Consider the following 15,347-nt stretch of genomic DNA (forward strand, 5'->3'; position numbering starts at 1 on the left):
ACCAAAGCCAGAGTGGAGAGCAGAGCAGGCAGACTGACGAAGTACACTGCTGAGGGGAGCAGCAGGCGGCAGGAGAGGCCTGCGAGCCATGGGCAGCAGGAGAGGCCTCGCCCGGCGGCTGGGGATGGAACCGGTGCTGCAGAGGCTGCGGGCAGCTTCGCAACCCAGTACTCAACCGCTGCGCCACTGGGGAGGCCCATTCTTGGTGCTTTAGATGTATGATCTCATTTTATTCCCACAGCAACCTGATGGAGGTAGTCTTTTCATTTATCAGAGTAGGACACAGGCAAAATAAGATTTGCCCAAGGCTACTAGGCTAGTGTCAGAGCTGGGATTTGAATCCCACTCTGTGCTTTAATCACTGCCTTCCCTATTAGCCACAGACTGGTTCAAGTGTAATATTTCTTTAAAGATTATACAGTTCACTGTACATGTTAGAAACATCATAATCACTCAAAAGGTGGAAGAAGCACAATATGGGATGTCAAATAAAGACGGCACTGAAGACGTGAGGGGGAGGGAGGAAGAGAGGAGGCACAGAAAGTGAGAGAGCAGGGGAGGGTGTGGACATGCAGATGCTGCATGCAGGCAACATCTAGAGCACAGCAATGAGTGGGTGCCAGGTGTTTAGGAGACAGGGTTCTCCTTTGTTCCCAGAAACTACTACCAGGATGACAGTGATTTATGGCATCCAAGGGAGGAGAGACTCTGGAGAAGAACAGGATCCAGAGCTCCCTAAGGGGGCAAAACAGGTATTATCATACTTTGACACTAGGGGATCCTAGGGACCCCTCTCTGAGTCTCCCAAATATCTACATTTTTTGCCTGATAGTGACATAAATTTTCTAAATAAGCAACCCCCCCCATTCTCCAATTAGTTTAAAAACTTAAAAACAAAAGTGCTTAGTTGAAGCCACACATTAATTAGCATGAATCCATTTCATAGGTGAAGTAATGAGGACAATAAAACAAGTCAAGCCGCATATAAAATGACAGATAGTAGAGCCTTTCTAGGTGTGGCTGGAGAACCTGGTGAAAAAGTAGGAATTCCAAATGGATAAGGAGGAAAAGTTCATGCACATTGAGAATATGGGTGAGAAAGGAGAGCCGTGTGACAAGTATTAATAATGCAAGTTTACCCTATTTGATCTAATGAAATTATAAAGTAAAGCCATTTTATTTTGCAACTACAAATAGGTACCTCATTGTAATTCACATTTTTCCCTTATTGAGATGATGCTGCATTTCTTATTATAGTTTTTCATATTAAGGAACTGGGTTTGTAGCTATTCTCACTCCATTTTCCTAACAAGTCCCCTCACTGTGAGAGGCCGGGTGAAACACGGAGACTGGCTGGCATTTCTGGGCACCTTTGCTTTCATAAACTGATTCATGCTCCTCTCCCCCTTCCACTGGAGAGACCAGGGCATAATTCTAGTGCATCCAGATCACTCGCTTTTCTCCAGGATAGACCTGGGAACAGATTGTGCATGGCAATGGCGCACTGTCTAATTGTGCCTGTGATAATTTGGAGATAAGGATAATCACTTACACTCCTTTCATCAACTATTTTCATTATAAGATTCCAATAAGCCAACATCTAACCTCAAGGTCTTTGTACTGGCTGTGTTCTCTGCCCAGGGGTCTCTCCTCCCCCTGCCCTGCCCCTGTACTGGGTAGGCCCCATGCTCTGCAGTGTTTTGCCCTGAGAGGAAATGCAGCCCAGACCCCAGGGACCCTCCAGCTGCTGAAATTAGGGACACAAAAGTCCTGGCAACCAGTAGCATACTCTTCACATTCTATGCCTTCTTCCCCAGCAGCCCTTTTCCACTCTGAAGGTGTGGGTCAAGGTCAAGGGAGGTATGTTTGTGAATATAAATGATGCTATAAGATAAATGTCACAAATTTTTTAGGTCTCTACAGCGTTTTCCTCCCAAAGAATCAATCCACAGGTGGGTTTATTTTTCCCAGCCACAGTAAATAACACAAATTGCAGAGCTCAAAGTGTTTTCTAAGAATTTTAAGATATTTTCCCATGCTCAAAGGCTTGGGACTCCAAGTGGTTAATATTGCCAATGGCTTTTTATTTTTTTTATTTATTTATTTTTTAATTTTCTAGAGGCATGTCTTATTTATTTATTTATTTATTGTTTGTTTGTTTGATACATGCACTGGGTACAGTCAGAAGCGTGGGAGGGTGAGAGAATTCACCAGAGCCAGAGCGGGGAGCAGAGCAGGCAGAAGGACTGAAGTACACTGCTGAGGGGAGCAGCGGGCGGCGGGAGAGGTCTGCGCGCCATGTGGGACCCTCCTCTGGTGGCCGGGGAGCAGCCGGGGATCGAACCGGCTGCAGAGGCTGCAGGCAGCTTCGCAACCCGGCGCTCAACCGCTGCGCCACCGGGGAGGCCCGCCAATGGCTTTTTAATGCTCTCCGTAGGGGTTTTTCTTATATTGCTTAACGCAAGGCAGGATATACTTTAAGAGCATATGGTCCACAGTGACAAAATTAAGGCCTCTTCTGATTTTTAGCATCCAATTTTCAGTCAAGAGGAGTTGCTTTAATAAATACAAAGGATTTTTCAGAGAGGACAAAGCCCTGTTCCTTATTTTCTAAGCCACCCGTCTGCTCTAGGTAGCGCGAGAGGCTTGAGGGAGGCTGGGGCTGCGCTGGTATGAGCCCCTGCTTCCCCTCCAGGTACTCACTTTGTTTCTCATGGGATAGCTTTTCTGAGGATACCTGGGAAGCAACCTTGTAAAGAATGCCTTTTCTCTCAGCTATGGTGAGAATAAATGCATAAGATGGCTTATTCCTCACAGCGAGACACAGGAGGAGACAACCAATGGCACACTCGCTGGACAGAGACCGGTGGTACGTACGCATGTCTCCAGAGAAGCATTCCCTGTCCATTCACATATTTGGCCTTTTAGGCTTATTTGAGTAGACGAAAAAATGTACTACTCCCTGAAAAATGAATTTCCTCCAAACTAAATTTTTTATTATCCTTCCAATATACTCAAATCAAAAGATGTCTGACAACATTGAAAGACTACTTTAGAAGTCAGGGCAGCCCATTTGTCAGAAGTCAGGGCATCCCATTTGTCACTGCTGAAAAGAAAAGCCTATAGCAGGAGAGCTAAGAAGGGAGGATCCAAGGAGAGAATCATTTCAGGGAAAGCCCCTCAACATGAAGGGCAAACCAGATATGCACTAGATGTTTCCTCTGTGTGAGGCACAGCAGAATGTGCCACACATGATGTCGTGAAGTGAGCATGGCCCCTGAGAACGGTCTGATATTATAGCCAATGAGGTCATTTTATAGCTCATTTAAGAGCTACTGCAAACAAGCATACAACAGGCCCTGGGTACCTCCGACATTCCTGCAAGGAGAGGGTCGCCTCTCTACTCCCCCCAGTGCTGTGGAACTCACCACGCTCATTACTTACGGAAGACAGAATTGTTGGTTTATTTTTTCCCTTAAATCATGTGCAAAGGTCTTTCAGATTTAGCTTCTCAAGACAAAACCACCATTCTCCTCATCTCCATGTGCTCACAAACGCAGAAGCCCTCCAGGTCTCTCCTTCTGGGCTTTTATGGAGGCTTCACTACATGGGCATGGCTGATTGACTCTCTGGCTATTGGCAGTTCAACTCAATTTCCAGCCCCTCTCCCCTCCTCAGATGAGGGAGGTGGAACTGGAAGTTCCAACTCTCTACTCCAGTTGATTTCCCTGGCACCCAGCTCCCAATCTCAAGATTAGATATTTAAGGATATCTGATCGGTTTTCAATAGTGGTGAAAATATGCTTGTCTCAAATAGTTTTAAGTACAGGAAAAATATTGGAAGAGGATAAAATCATAAATGTTTTCGGATGGTTGCGAGCAGGCCTTTCTGAACTAGGGGAAGATGGAGGAAATACTTTTGATTCATGTGTTGTGAGTGTCCCTGAGACCATTTCCAATGGGAGTGTGTGGAAGTTTCCCCACACCAAAAAGCAATTTCTGTATACCAGAAGGTAGCTGAGAATTCAAGTCAATTCTAACACTCTCTACCTGGAGATCTGTCCGATTCCACAGCTATGAAGGGCTCTGTCTCCTAAGACTGCACTTCACTTCACACACCAGGCCCAAGGCTCAGGCTGCCATGGGGCTCTGTCCAGCCAGGCGCAGGATGCCCCCCTCAGATGTCAGGTGCTCGTCACAAGTCCAAATTATTATCTGTCTCTGACCAGCTGACTATAAATTAGAGGTTCCCAGGACATGCTCCTCGGGTTCAATTAACTTATTAGAACGGCTCACAGAACGTTGGAAACCTGTTTGCCCACTAGATCACTGGTTTATTACAAAGGATAATAGTGATAAGAATCAACAGCCAGATGGAAGAGATGGGCAGGGTAGTGGGGAAAGGCTGGGGAGCTTCCATGCCTTTTTCAGGCACACCATTCTCCTCATCTCCATGTGCTCACGAACTCAGAAGCCCTCCAGGTCTCTCCTTCTGGGCTTTTATGGAGGTTTCACTACATAGGCACTATTGATTGACTCTCTGGCTATTGGCAATTCAACTCAATTTCCAGCCCCTCTCCCCTCCTCAGATCAGGGAGGTAGAACTGGAAGTTCCAACTCTCTACTCCAGTTGATTTCCCTGGCAACCAGCTCCCAATCTCAAGTGTCCATCAAAGGTATCATTTTAACATAACAAAAAACATCTTTAACACTCTTTTTTTTCTTTTCTTCTTTTTCCTTTTTTTGTTTAACCCTAACCCCTAGCCCTATTTAATACTCTTAACACCTAGGAAATTCTAAGATTTTGGGGAGGGAGAAGCTGTGAGCCATTATTATTATTATTTTTTTTTTGGCATTTTATTTTATTTTATTTTTTTAAAGATTTATTTATTTATTATTTATACAAGCACTGGGTACAGTCAGAAGCGCGGGAGGGTGAGAGAATTCACCAGAGCCAGAGCGGGGAGCAGAGCAGACAGAAGGACCGAAGTACACTGCTGAGGGGAGCAGCGGGCGGCAGGAGAGGTCTGCGCGCCATGCGGGACCCTCCTCCGGTGGCCGGGGAGCAGCCGGGGATCGAACAGGCGCTGCAGAGGCTGCGGGCAGCTTCGCAACCCAGCGCTCAGCCGCTGCGCCACCGGGGAGGCCAGAGACAGCCATTATTGATGGAGAACAAATATGTAGGAATAAATATGGTTACCTGAATGACCAAAATATATATCTTATAAGCCACATCACGATTCACAATTTTGTGTGTTTAATTTGTTCTCTTAATTAAAAAAGGGTATTTTCAAAGAAATGCATGCACTTTAGCAAAAACCTTACTGATTACGCCATAGTCCTCAACTAGGTCTGTCCTCAGGGCACAGGAGACTGTGTGGATACACTTTTGGTTGTCACAAGTGGCATCAAGTGGGTGGAGGCCAAGTTGGTGGCTAAATACCTTATAGGACACAGGGCAGCCCCCACCATGAAGACTCACCTAGTCCAAAATGTTAATAGCTGAGGCTGAGAAATCCTGTTCTAAGCTAGTACCAATCTGTTTAAAGAAGAGTATTTCATAATTAACATCAAAGAATGTGTCTCATAATTCACATCTTAGTTGTTCATCAGCAACTGGATACTGCTATAGTGACGCAAATTTAATTTCTCTACTTCCCAAATACTTCTGTTCATAGAGCTCTGCTTATGCTAGTGATGTGGGGGTCCCTTTAACTTAGAGAGCAGTGGGGGTGAATTGTATTCCTTGTCTAATCTGCCTCCAAAATTACCAGGAATCTTGACCATGTGGTAATGGATTCTATGAGGTTTTATGGGCATAATCTGTCCTTTTGTGAAGCTGCTCTCCATCTTCCACATGGATGACACTGCGGTCAGCCACCCCAATCTCAGGTACAAGAAACAACACCCCCCTTAAGGAAGAACAATCTCATTATAAGGACTGGATTTCAAAGAGTGTAATTATGCTCTTCAATCTGCTACCACTTTGCTAAATAAAATTTGAATTTAAAAAAAATCCCTTACGTGTGGAGAAAAAGGAACTCTTCTGCACTGTTGGTGGGAGTGCAAACTGGTCCAACCACTATGGAGAGCTGTGTGGAGATTTCTGGACCTACTAAACATAGAGCTTCCATATGATCCAGCAATTCCACTCCTAGGTATTTACCCAAAGGACACAGAAACATCAATTCCAAAGAACACCTGCACCCCTATGTTTATAGCAGCACTGTTTACAATAGCTAAGCTTTGGAAACAACCCAAATGCCCAAAAATAGATGACTGGATCAAGAAGATGTGGTACATATATACCATGGAATATTACTCAGCATTCAAAAAAGATAAACACATGCAATTTGCAGCAACATGGATGGCGCTGGAAGGGATCATGCTCAGCGAAATAAGCCAGAAAGAAAAAGAAAAATACCGGATGGTCTCACTCATAGCAGGAATCTAGAAAACTTAAATAAGGGACCAGGATAATGAATAACTATAAGAAAGTGAAAATCAAAATCAACAAAAAACTATGAACCAGAGACACTTTTAGGGGGGCGGGGGCGGGAGGGGAGGGATTGGGGTCAGAATGGGGGGGACTGCAATTGTATGGGGAATTTAAAAAATAAAAAAATAAAAAAATAAAAATAAAAAAAATCCCTTACGTCCTGCTTCTGTATCATAAACCAGAAGATATAACTAGTTTCTGATTAAAATACTGAATATAGTTTCCTTCTTTCTTAAAGAAAATCAAATACATGTAGAAAAGTCAGTGGAACGCCACTAATTTACAATCATTTGAGCAGTTTGAATTATGTAATATTTTAAAGACACTTTATTTTATACTTTTGATAAACTGATTACACAAAAACAAGAACAATTTAACTTCAGGTTGTCAAATACATAATGGGAATGTAAAAATCCACTTAACTGTATACATGGGCTGTACAAAAATTTTGTAATTGTATACATTAAACTTGCTTTCTGAAGTTAAATGTTTTCCTGAAATTATCTTCATACTATTCATTTGCTCAGTAAAGTTAAACCTCACCTCTTTCTATGTCACAATTATCATGAATTCCTGAAGTTATGTACTCCAATAAATAGATCAAGTGCTTGCGACTACCAATTTATTCTACAATAAATGACGGAAAAAGAATTCCATTACAAATTAATAATGAAAAGACAAATAACCCAATTAAAGAATGGACTGAGGACCTGAGTAGACATTTCTATAACAACCAATGAACACATGAAAAAACGCTCAGCATAATTTCCCACTAGGGAAATGCAAACCAAAACCACAGTGAGCTACCACGCCATATCCACTAGGATGATTAGAATAAAAGAATCAGACAATAACAAAAGCTGACAAGGATGCAGATAAACTGCACCCTCAAACACTGTTAGTGGGAGTATAAAATGGTGTAGCCACTTGGGAAAACAATCTAGCAGTTCATGAAAAAGGGAAAACATAGAGTTACCATATGACCTAACAATTCCAATTTTAGGTAGGTACCCCAGAGTAGTGAAAACATGATCATATAAAAGCATGTAATAGGGCCTCCCTGGTGGCGCAAGGGGTTAAGCACTGCACTATGAATCATCTTCAGCCTCTGCAGCACAAGTTCGATCCCCGGCTGGCCAGGGAGCAACACACATGGCGAGGCAGATCTCTCCTGTCTTACCCGCTGCTCCCCTCAGCAGTGTATTTCCGTCAGTCTGCCTATTCTGTTCCCCACTCTGTCTGTGGTGAATCCTCTTACCCCCCACCCCCGCACCTCTGGCCTGTGCCCCAGTTCTTGTATGCATAAACAAATAAATAAATCTTTAAAAAAAAATGGGCAATAAATGTTGACCGCAGAATTATTCATAGTAAGCCAGAAGTGGAAACAACAGATCAGCTGGTAAATGAACAAATGAAATGTGGTATACTGGAATACTGGTATGATGGAATATTATTTAGCGATGAGTAGGAATGAAGTGCAGATATATGCTGTCATATGGATGACCCCTAAAAACATGCCAAGTGAAAGAAGCCTGACACAAAGGACACTTATTAAGTGATTCTACTTACATGCAATGCCTCAAAGTGGCACATCTACAGAGATAGAAAGTACATTAGTGTCTCCCTAGGACAGTGGGCAAGGGGAGAATTTGGGGTTGACCTCTGGGAGAAGTAGAATTTCTTTTGGGGGTGATGAAAATGTTCAAAAGTTGTGGTATTGGATGCACAATTCTTTTAAGAATGTATTAAAAGTGATTGAATTGTAGGGACTCCGTGGTAACGCAAGGGATGAAGTCTCAGCACTATGAAGCTATCCATAGCCACTGCAGCACGAGTTCAATCCCTGGCCAGGGAGCTACCCACATGGCGCTGCAGACCTCTCCTGACTCACCCGCTGCTCCCCTCAGCAGTGTATTTCAGTAGACCTGCTTGTTCTTTTCCCTACTCTGTCTCTGGTGAATCCTCTCATCCCTGTACCCTAGTTCTTGTATGCATAAATAAATCAATCTTTACAAAAAAGGCAATGAATTGTATACTTTATATGGATGAGCTGTATGTGAATTACATCTCAAACCATTTGAAACAAGAAAATCCAGAGACCAGTTCATTACCTTTGCAGGAATTTTTGAAAGATGCGCCGATAGGCATAGCCAGCTCTTCTCACACGAATGTTTTCTTTCAGACCCAGGTATTCTACTTGATGCTTTACCCTATTAAGGAGAAAATGAAGCCAAGAAATTACTGGATAGTATTTTATCCTACTCTCCTACCCACATCCTCCAAATCTCCCAATTTTAAGCAGGAAAACTTACTTTGAAAGTCTGAGCATGGATGGAGCTAGAAGGAATTACGCTCAGTGAAATAAGACAGAAGGAAAAGGAAAAATATCAGATGGTTTCACTTATAGCAGGAATATAGGGGAATGAAATAAGACATCATTGTAAAAAAATAATAACAATACAAAATACAACAAAGCAAAAACAGACAATTATAAATCAGAGACACCCTGCAGGGGAGGAGGCGGGAGAGGGATCAGAGGGAGGGAGGGAGGAGCACAGGGGACTGAGGTGATGGTACACGGGTGCCTTGGGGAAGGAAGCTCAATGGGGACTACACCTGGGGGTGGGTTGGGGGGAAAGCAAATATTGTTTAAAATGAACAGTGATGTAAAAAATAAATTATAAATTTTTTTTTAAAAAAGCCTGAGCTGACTTGTTGGTTTAAATAACTTTATAAATGTTTATTATGAAATAAAGGAATTAATAGGAGATTTTACATGTTTATCTGTATGCATATATTTTAAAAATAGTGAAACAAAAAGTTCTATGCCTAGTACCAAGATTATAAATGAAGATACCAGTTCTTCAAAAGGTTAAAGGAAAGAACTTTTAACTTTTGAATTAAATGATGCTGGAGCTGTTTTTGTTAGCAAGCTTATGTTCAAAATAGATTCTAGACCTAAGAGTACACTTTTAGATTTTTAAGTACAAGGTAAAAAAGAGCATATAAAACTACTAATTTTAAAAGCCTAAGCTAAAAACATTCTAAAATGTATGTAAATTATAATCTTAATCAGTTTTTATAATAACAAAAAATTGGCACTGTGTTTTGAAAAATGGATGCAGGGTACGGGTGGAGGAGGTAGAAAAATTAAGCTGGAAGAGGGGATGGAGACTTGATTGCCCTGGGAAGATGAGGTCACAGAGTGAGGAATATTTAGAAAGTCTCAAGTCTAATGGGTCTTACTTGAGCCACCCAGAAATATCAATGCCATCAAGGTAATTAACTTGAAAAAATCTTTATATACAGATTAATAGTCAATATTCGAGTTTGATTTCTGATCCATATCTGGTTGACTTAAAGAGGTAGCAATCTAGAAAGAAACTGAAATCACTCTCTAACTCCACATATCAAAAATAAATCCAAAATGGATTAAAGATTTGGATGAGAGATCTGAGACCATGAAATACATTAAAATAAAAAGCATAGGTGATACATTATATGACATCACTGATGGTGCTGTCTTTGGGGATTTGATCCCCATGGCAAGAGAAATGAAAGCAAAGATTAACAAATGAGACTACATTAAATTAAAAATCATTTGCACAGTGAAATAAAATACTGGGAGACCTCTCCTGCCTCACTGCTGCTCCCCTCAGCAGTGTATTTCAATAGATACACCTGTTCTGCTCCCCACTCTGCCTCTGGTGAATCCTCTCACCCCCCCACCCCCCTGTACCTCTGGCCTACACTCCAGTTTTCCTACACAAACAAACCAACAAACAAAAAACAAACTACCATATAATTCAGCAATCCCAGTTTTGGGTATCCAACATAGAATATGAAATCATCAACTCAGATTTATATGCACCACAATGTTTACTGTGGCATTATTTACAATAGCTAAGATTTGGAAGCTGCCTGAGTGCTCACTGACAGATGATTGGTTAAGAAGACATGTGATATGGGGCCTCCCTGGTGGCACAGGGGTTAAAGTCTCAGCTATCAAGCTATCTGCAGCCATTGTGGCATGAGTAGTCCCCAGTCAGGGAGCTACCCACATGGTGCAGCAGACCTCTCCTGACTCGCCCGCTGCTCCCTTCAGCAGTGTGTTTCAGTAGATCTGCCTGTTCTGTTCCCCACTCTGTCTCTGGTGAATCCTCTCACTCCCACACCTCTGGTCTGTACTCCAGTTCTTGTACCACATAAATAAAAATTAATCTTAAAAAAAAAAAAAGATGTGATATACAGGCACAGTGGGAGACAATACAGCTAGAAGGAAACATGAAATTTTGCCATTTGCAGCAAAATCAAAGGAACTTGAGGGGACTACATGAAGCAAAATTAACAAGATGGTTATTTGATGATACCATTTATATATGCATTATAAGGAAGCTAGGCAGATAAACAGACAAAATAAAATAAAAACAAATTAGTGGACATTGGAAATCAAAATGCAGTGACTAGAAGTTAAGAGTGGAGGGGGAAGATGGATACTAGAGAGTGGTTTATTTTCTTTAAAACATTATATATATATAAAAAGAGGTAACATCTGATTCAGGAAAATAATTATTTCAGTCTTTTTTATAAATACTTCCTTCTCCCTAAGCTTTTGAGGCAGAGAATGTATCACCCATTGATTCAAGTAGAAACGTTCCTTTCCTGTGAATCACATAGGAGAGAATATGCCTCATTAGCACACCGTTTCATTTATTATAACGTCTACCACCAGGAAGTTTTTTTTCAACAGGACACTCCGTGTAGCAAATTCTATATTGTTTAAAATTTTGTGTAAGCTAAGGATCCAAGCTGATTTTTGCATACCTTAGAGCCTGTCACCTCCTCAGTAAATATCAGCCAGGCGGAAAGTGCACAGTTACTGCCCCGGTTATGCCACCCACCCCTCGGATGCACCCCTTTTCATGACTGCCCTTGCCATTTAGCACAAGTAGGTCAGGCCCTAGACCTCTGCTGGGGGAGCAATTCAGAATCCAGAGCAGGCAACTTTGCCAGAGTCAAACAAAAACACATTTCCAACAGGAAAAGAAAAATAAACCACACCCCATAAACTTGTGGAATGAGCAACCCTGGCCACCAAGAACTTCAATTGACCGTGTAATCCCTGCCAACAAAGCCCATTCACTGCCCTTCCGAGGACCCCAAGACTCCAGATTCCTGGATGAAGGGAAACCATTTGTCATGAAATGGGCCTAAGGCGGGGATGGGGAGCAGGAGAGGGAGGGCGGAGGAAGTGATCCTGCTGAAAATACAAATCAGTGCTTGATCACCAAATACCTCAGACTTCTTAAGAACAGCTTACATGGATGGATGTTACCAAGTTCCTTGCTACAGTTCAAATAAGGGATGTGGTTTAAAAGATAAAAGGAGGAAAACACCTTGGGGAAAATTTGAGCTTTACTGAGTAAAATGTAGCCCTATCAAGTCCCCATTTCCTGATACTCCAATGAATCATTTGGATTGTATGAGAAGGAAGCATCAGGGTTGGTGGAACATCCAAGCAGTAGCTATTGCAAAATTTGTCTCTGAGAGGGACAGTCACCAGAGCAGTGTGCATGGGGGAGGAGAGCTCTGTGGGGGAGGGGAGGGGAATTTCAGGGCAGCGATTTGTTTCCCTTTCAGATTTTGTCTGCAGGGCAGGAAAGCTGCATGGAGTCGGAAGTGGGGGTAAAGGTGGCCGAAAGCACCTCGCAGCAATACTTCTGTTTCCAAAGCTTGAATTTAGCAATACCTCTGTTTCCAAAGCTTCTGAGGTTGCCTGTGACACCGCCCTTCTGCTGTGCGCGTGCATATGCATGCGTGGGGGGGCAGGATGTCACTGGATGTGCAAATGACACAGAGACAGAGGCCGCAATCTCCACTTGGGAGAACAGATTCAGGGCGAGCTCATTCTGAAAATTTAAAGAAGATCCCATTTTCGATTGTCCTTCCCAGTTTAAAGAGGGAGAAACTGAGGACTGAGGAGTTGTCTCAGTGAAACTAGCTAGTGCCAGGCCACCTCCAGAACACAGTTCTTCTGAATCCCAGGCCAGCACTTTGCTGTAGGCCTGCTGTTCTCAAGGTATGATGCCAGCCCCATCATCACCTTCATCACCTGGGAGTTTTCTCAAAGAAGTGCATTTTGTTGGGTGTGCCAACCCGAGACTTGCTGAATCAGAAACGTTGAGAAAAGTACTAACAATCTGACTTTTAACAAGCCCTGCAAGGAATATTCTGGTGTAAACCCAAGTTTGAAAATAAGAGTATGGGGCCTCCCTGGTGATGCAAGAGGTTAAGCGCAACACTGTGAAGCTGTCCGCAGCCTCAGCAGCACGAGCTCGATCTCCCGGTTGGCCAGAGAGCAACCCACATGGCGCAGCAGACCCCTCCTGTTTCGCCCACTGCTCCCCTCAGCAGTGTATTTCAGCCGGTCTGCCTGTTCTGTTCCCCGTTGTCTGGTTAATTCTCTCACCCCCCACACCTCTGGCCTGTACCCCAGTTCTTGTATGCATAAATAAATAAATCTTAAAAAAAAAGAAGAGAAGGCAAAATCTCTCAGGTGGGAAGAGCTGAAAACACTGCCACCCTCTTGGCCTCAAAGGAGAAACTGAATGACACGTTTCAGAAAAGCAGAGGGCAGAAGGAATTGAGAGTGATGAGCCTGAAGAAGAGAAGATTCCAGGCAACAGGATGACTGCCTTGAACGAATGGAGACACTGTCAAACGGACAAGTGAAATAATCCTGATGAGAGTTGTAAGAGTGGGGTAAAAATGACTGAGGGAAAGACTATAGAAACTACTAATGGGAAGAGTCATCCCAAGAAGACCTGATCCCCTAGGCAGGGTGGGTTCATCTGAAGAGCTTGCAAATCATTCATGGAGAACACTGTAAGAGGAAACTTCTGTTTATGGTCCTTAAATGGAAACTGCAGTGACTCAGTAAAAAATGTCCTAGGAACACTGATCATCAATAGTCACTGATGAGGGCCTCCCTGGTGGCACAGGTGGTTAAGCGCAGAGCTGTGAAGCTGCCGCAGCCTCTGCAGTGCCGGTTCGATCCCCGCCGGCCTCGGAGCCACCCACATGGCGAGCAGACCTCTCCTGGCTCGCCTGCTGCTCCCCTCAGCAGTGTATTTCGTCAGTCTGCCTGTTCTGTTCCCCACTCTGTCTCTGGTGAATCCTCTTACCTTCCTGCGCATCTGGCCTGTACTCTGGTTCTTGTATAAATGAAAAATAAATCTTAAAAAAAAAAAAAAAAAGTCACTGATGAGCCTATCATGGATTGACATAATGATGAAAGGTTCCTATCTCATCAGCATGTGAAGGTGAGAAAAGACTCAGAAGGTCCTGGGAAATGTGAAAATCAGAGAGGGAATGTTTGAACTTGCACATTTTCTTTCCTGTTTTCTTATCAAGTACTAGCTGTCTGCTGAGGATGAGAAAGGACCTTGCAGGTAGGATGGAGAATGGACTGAACATGTCTCTCACAGCAGTGTGAATTTTAACCCTGGCCTTCTAGTTGCAATTTAAACTAGATTAAGTCAGTTGATTTCTGAGAAGTCAAATCTTAATATGCTGTTTTCTGGGGACTTACCTTGTGACAATGGCAGGGGTCCTCCGTTAAGTTACCCACAAGGTCTCCCCCTCAGCAGCCTACTTCTCATGTTCCTATGGAATGTGGGATCAGGGCTCCTAGAACACCCCAACTGGATACAAACACTATATTCTCTAGTCCTCCTCTTAACATTTTCCTGTGGAACACCCCCATTCTATCCTGCATAGGCCATGTCTCAAAATGTCAGTTGTGGGAGGACAGTGACATAGGAGTCCCCAGCAGTTAGGGAGGAGAGAGTACCCCACATGTGTGTGCTCCCCATGTCTCCCTGTGCCCCCCACTTTCCCAGAAAGTCACTCTGTTCATCCACATAGTCCTTGGGGGGATTACCAGAACCCACTGTCCTCATGAGCAGTAGGAAAAGGCAGATTGCTTTTTAAGGAGTTCTTTGGACCTTCACTTCCAACCCGAGCTAAGCATTCTAGGCCACATCCTGTGGTTCCAATCAGGAGCTGAGTATTCTAAGACTACACAGAGCTTCCAGCTAATTTTAAAATCCTCGTGACTCTGTGGTATTAAGGTTTTTTTCCCTCCATCTGCCCCCAGACTAGCCAAGATCAACATTATAAATTGCTAATTCTAAACTGAATGGCACTGCTAACATTTCAGGAATAGACAAGGAGGGGGAAACACATGCACACACACACACACACGGAGTTTTCATCCTCAAAAAGTTAAGGCACAAGGACTTGGAACATATCTGAGGTGGTTTAAATGTTTCTGCCTTGGGTAGAGGGAACTGGGGCCTAAGCGGGCTTCGACCTTCCCCTCCACCAGCGTCGCCGCACCTGCTCTCCTCCCAGTCCCGGGGCTTCTTGGTCTCGTTGGGTTTTATGCAGCGAATGTAGTGAGGTGTACACTTCATCAGGGTGCTCACCAGGTCGTTGGCTTGTTTCTGGAAAGGAAGAAAGAATAACAGCACTTAGAAACCTGTACTTTCTCTTTAGTAGACCAGTGCTCAAAGGAGGCTCCCAAACCCTCACTGTGGAAATAAATAGCTAGATGCTCATCTTCATGAGAACTTGTTCACTAAACGGCATTTACGTCTACTGTACTGTCTTAAGGCTCTACTGACTTATCCAATGACTAATACTCTTGTCAGTGGCTCTGAAATTTGATTTTTGAAATCAATTAGGTCTTCTTAGTGCAGTTAGTAATATATAACACATACATGCATCCCCAGGAAATCTTAACATGTAATTCTTTCTATGAGATACCAGGAAGTGTGGCAGTAAT

At 43.2% G+C, this 15,347-nt stretch overlaps 1 protein-coding gene across 1 annotated transcript in view; it reads right to left on the reverse strand.

Annotated features, from left to right (window-relative positions):
- Nucleotides 1-15,347, reverse strand: part of MYO1E (myosin IE) — a 194,153-nt gene that overhangs the window by 34,732 nt on the left and 144,074 nt on the right. The window contains exons 17-18 of the mRNA XM_037502590.2: nt 14,900-15,006; nt 8,611-8,709 (exon numbers count right to left, since the gene is read on the reverse strand). Coding sequence (XP_037358487.1) covers nt 8,611-8,709; nt 14,900-15,006 — 206 coding nt within the window. The remainder of the gene's footprint in view (nt 1-8,610; nt 8,710-14,899; nt 15,007-15,347) is intronic.

Source organism: Talpa occidentalis, unplaced genomic scaffold (assembly GCF_014898055.3).
Source record: "Talpa occidentalis isolate TD23 unplaced genomic scaffold, MPIMG_talOcc4v2.1 talOcc4.11, whole genome shotgun sequence".
NCBI classification, from domain to species: Eukaryota; Metazoa; Chordata; class Mammalia; order Eulipotyphla; family Talpidae; genus Talpa; species Talpa occidentalis.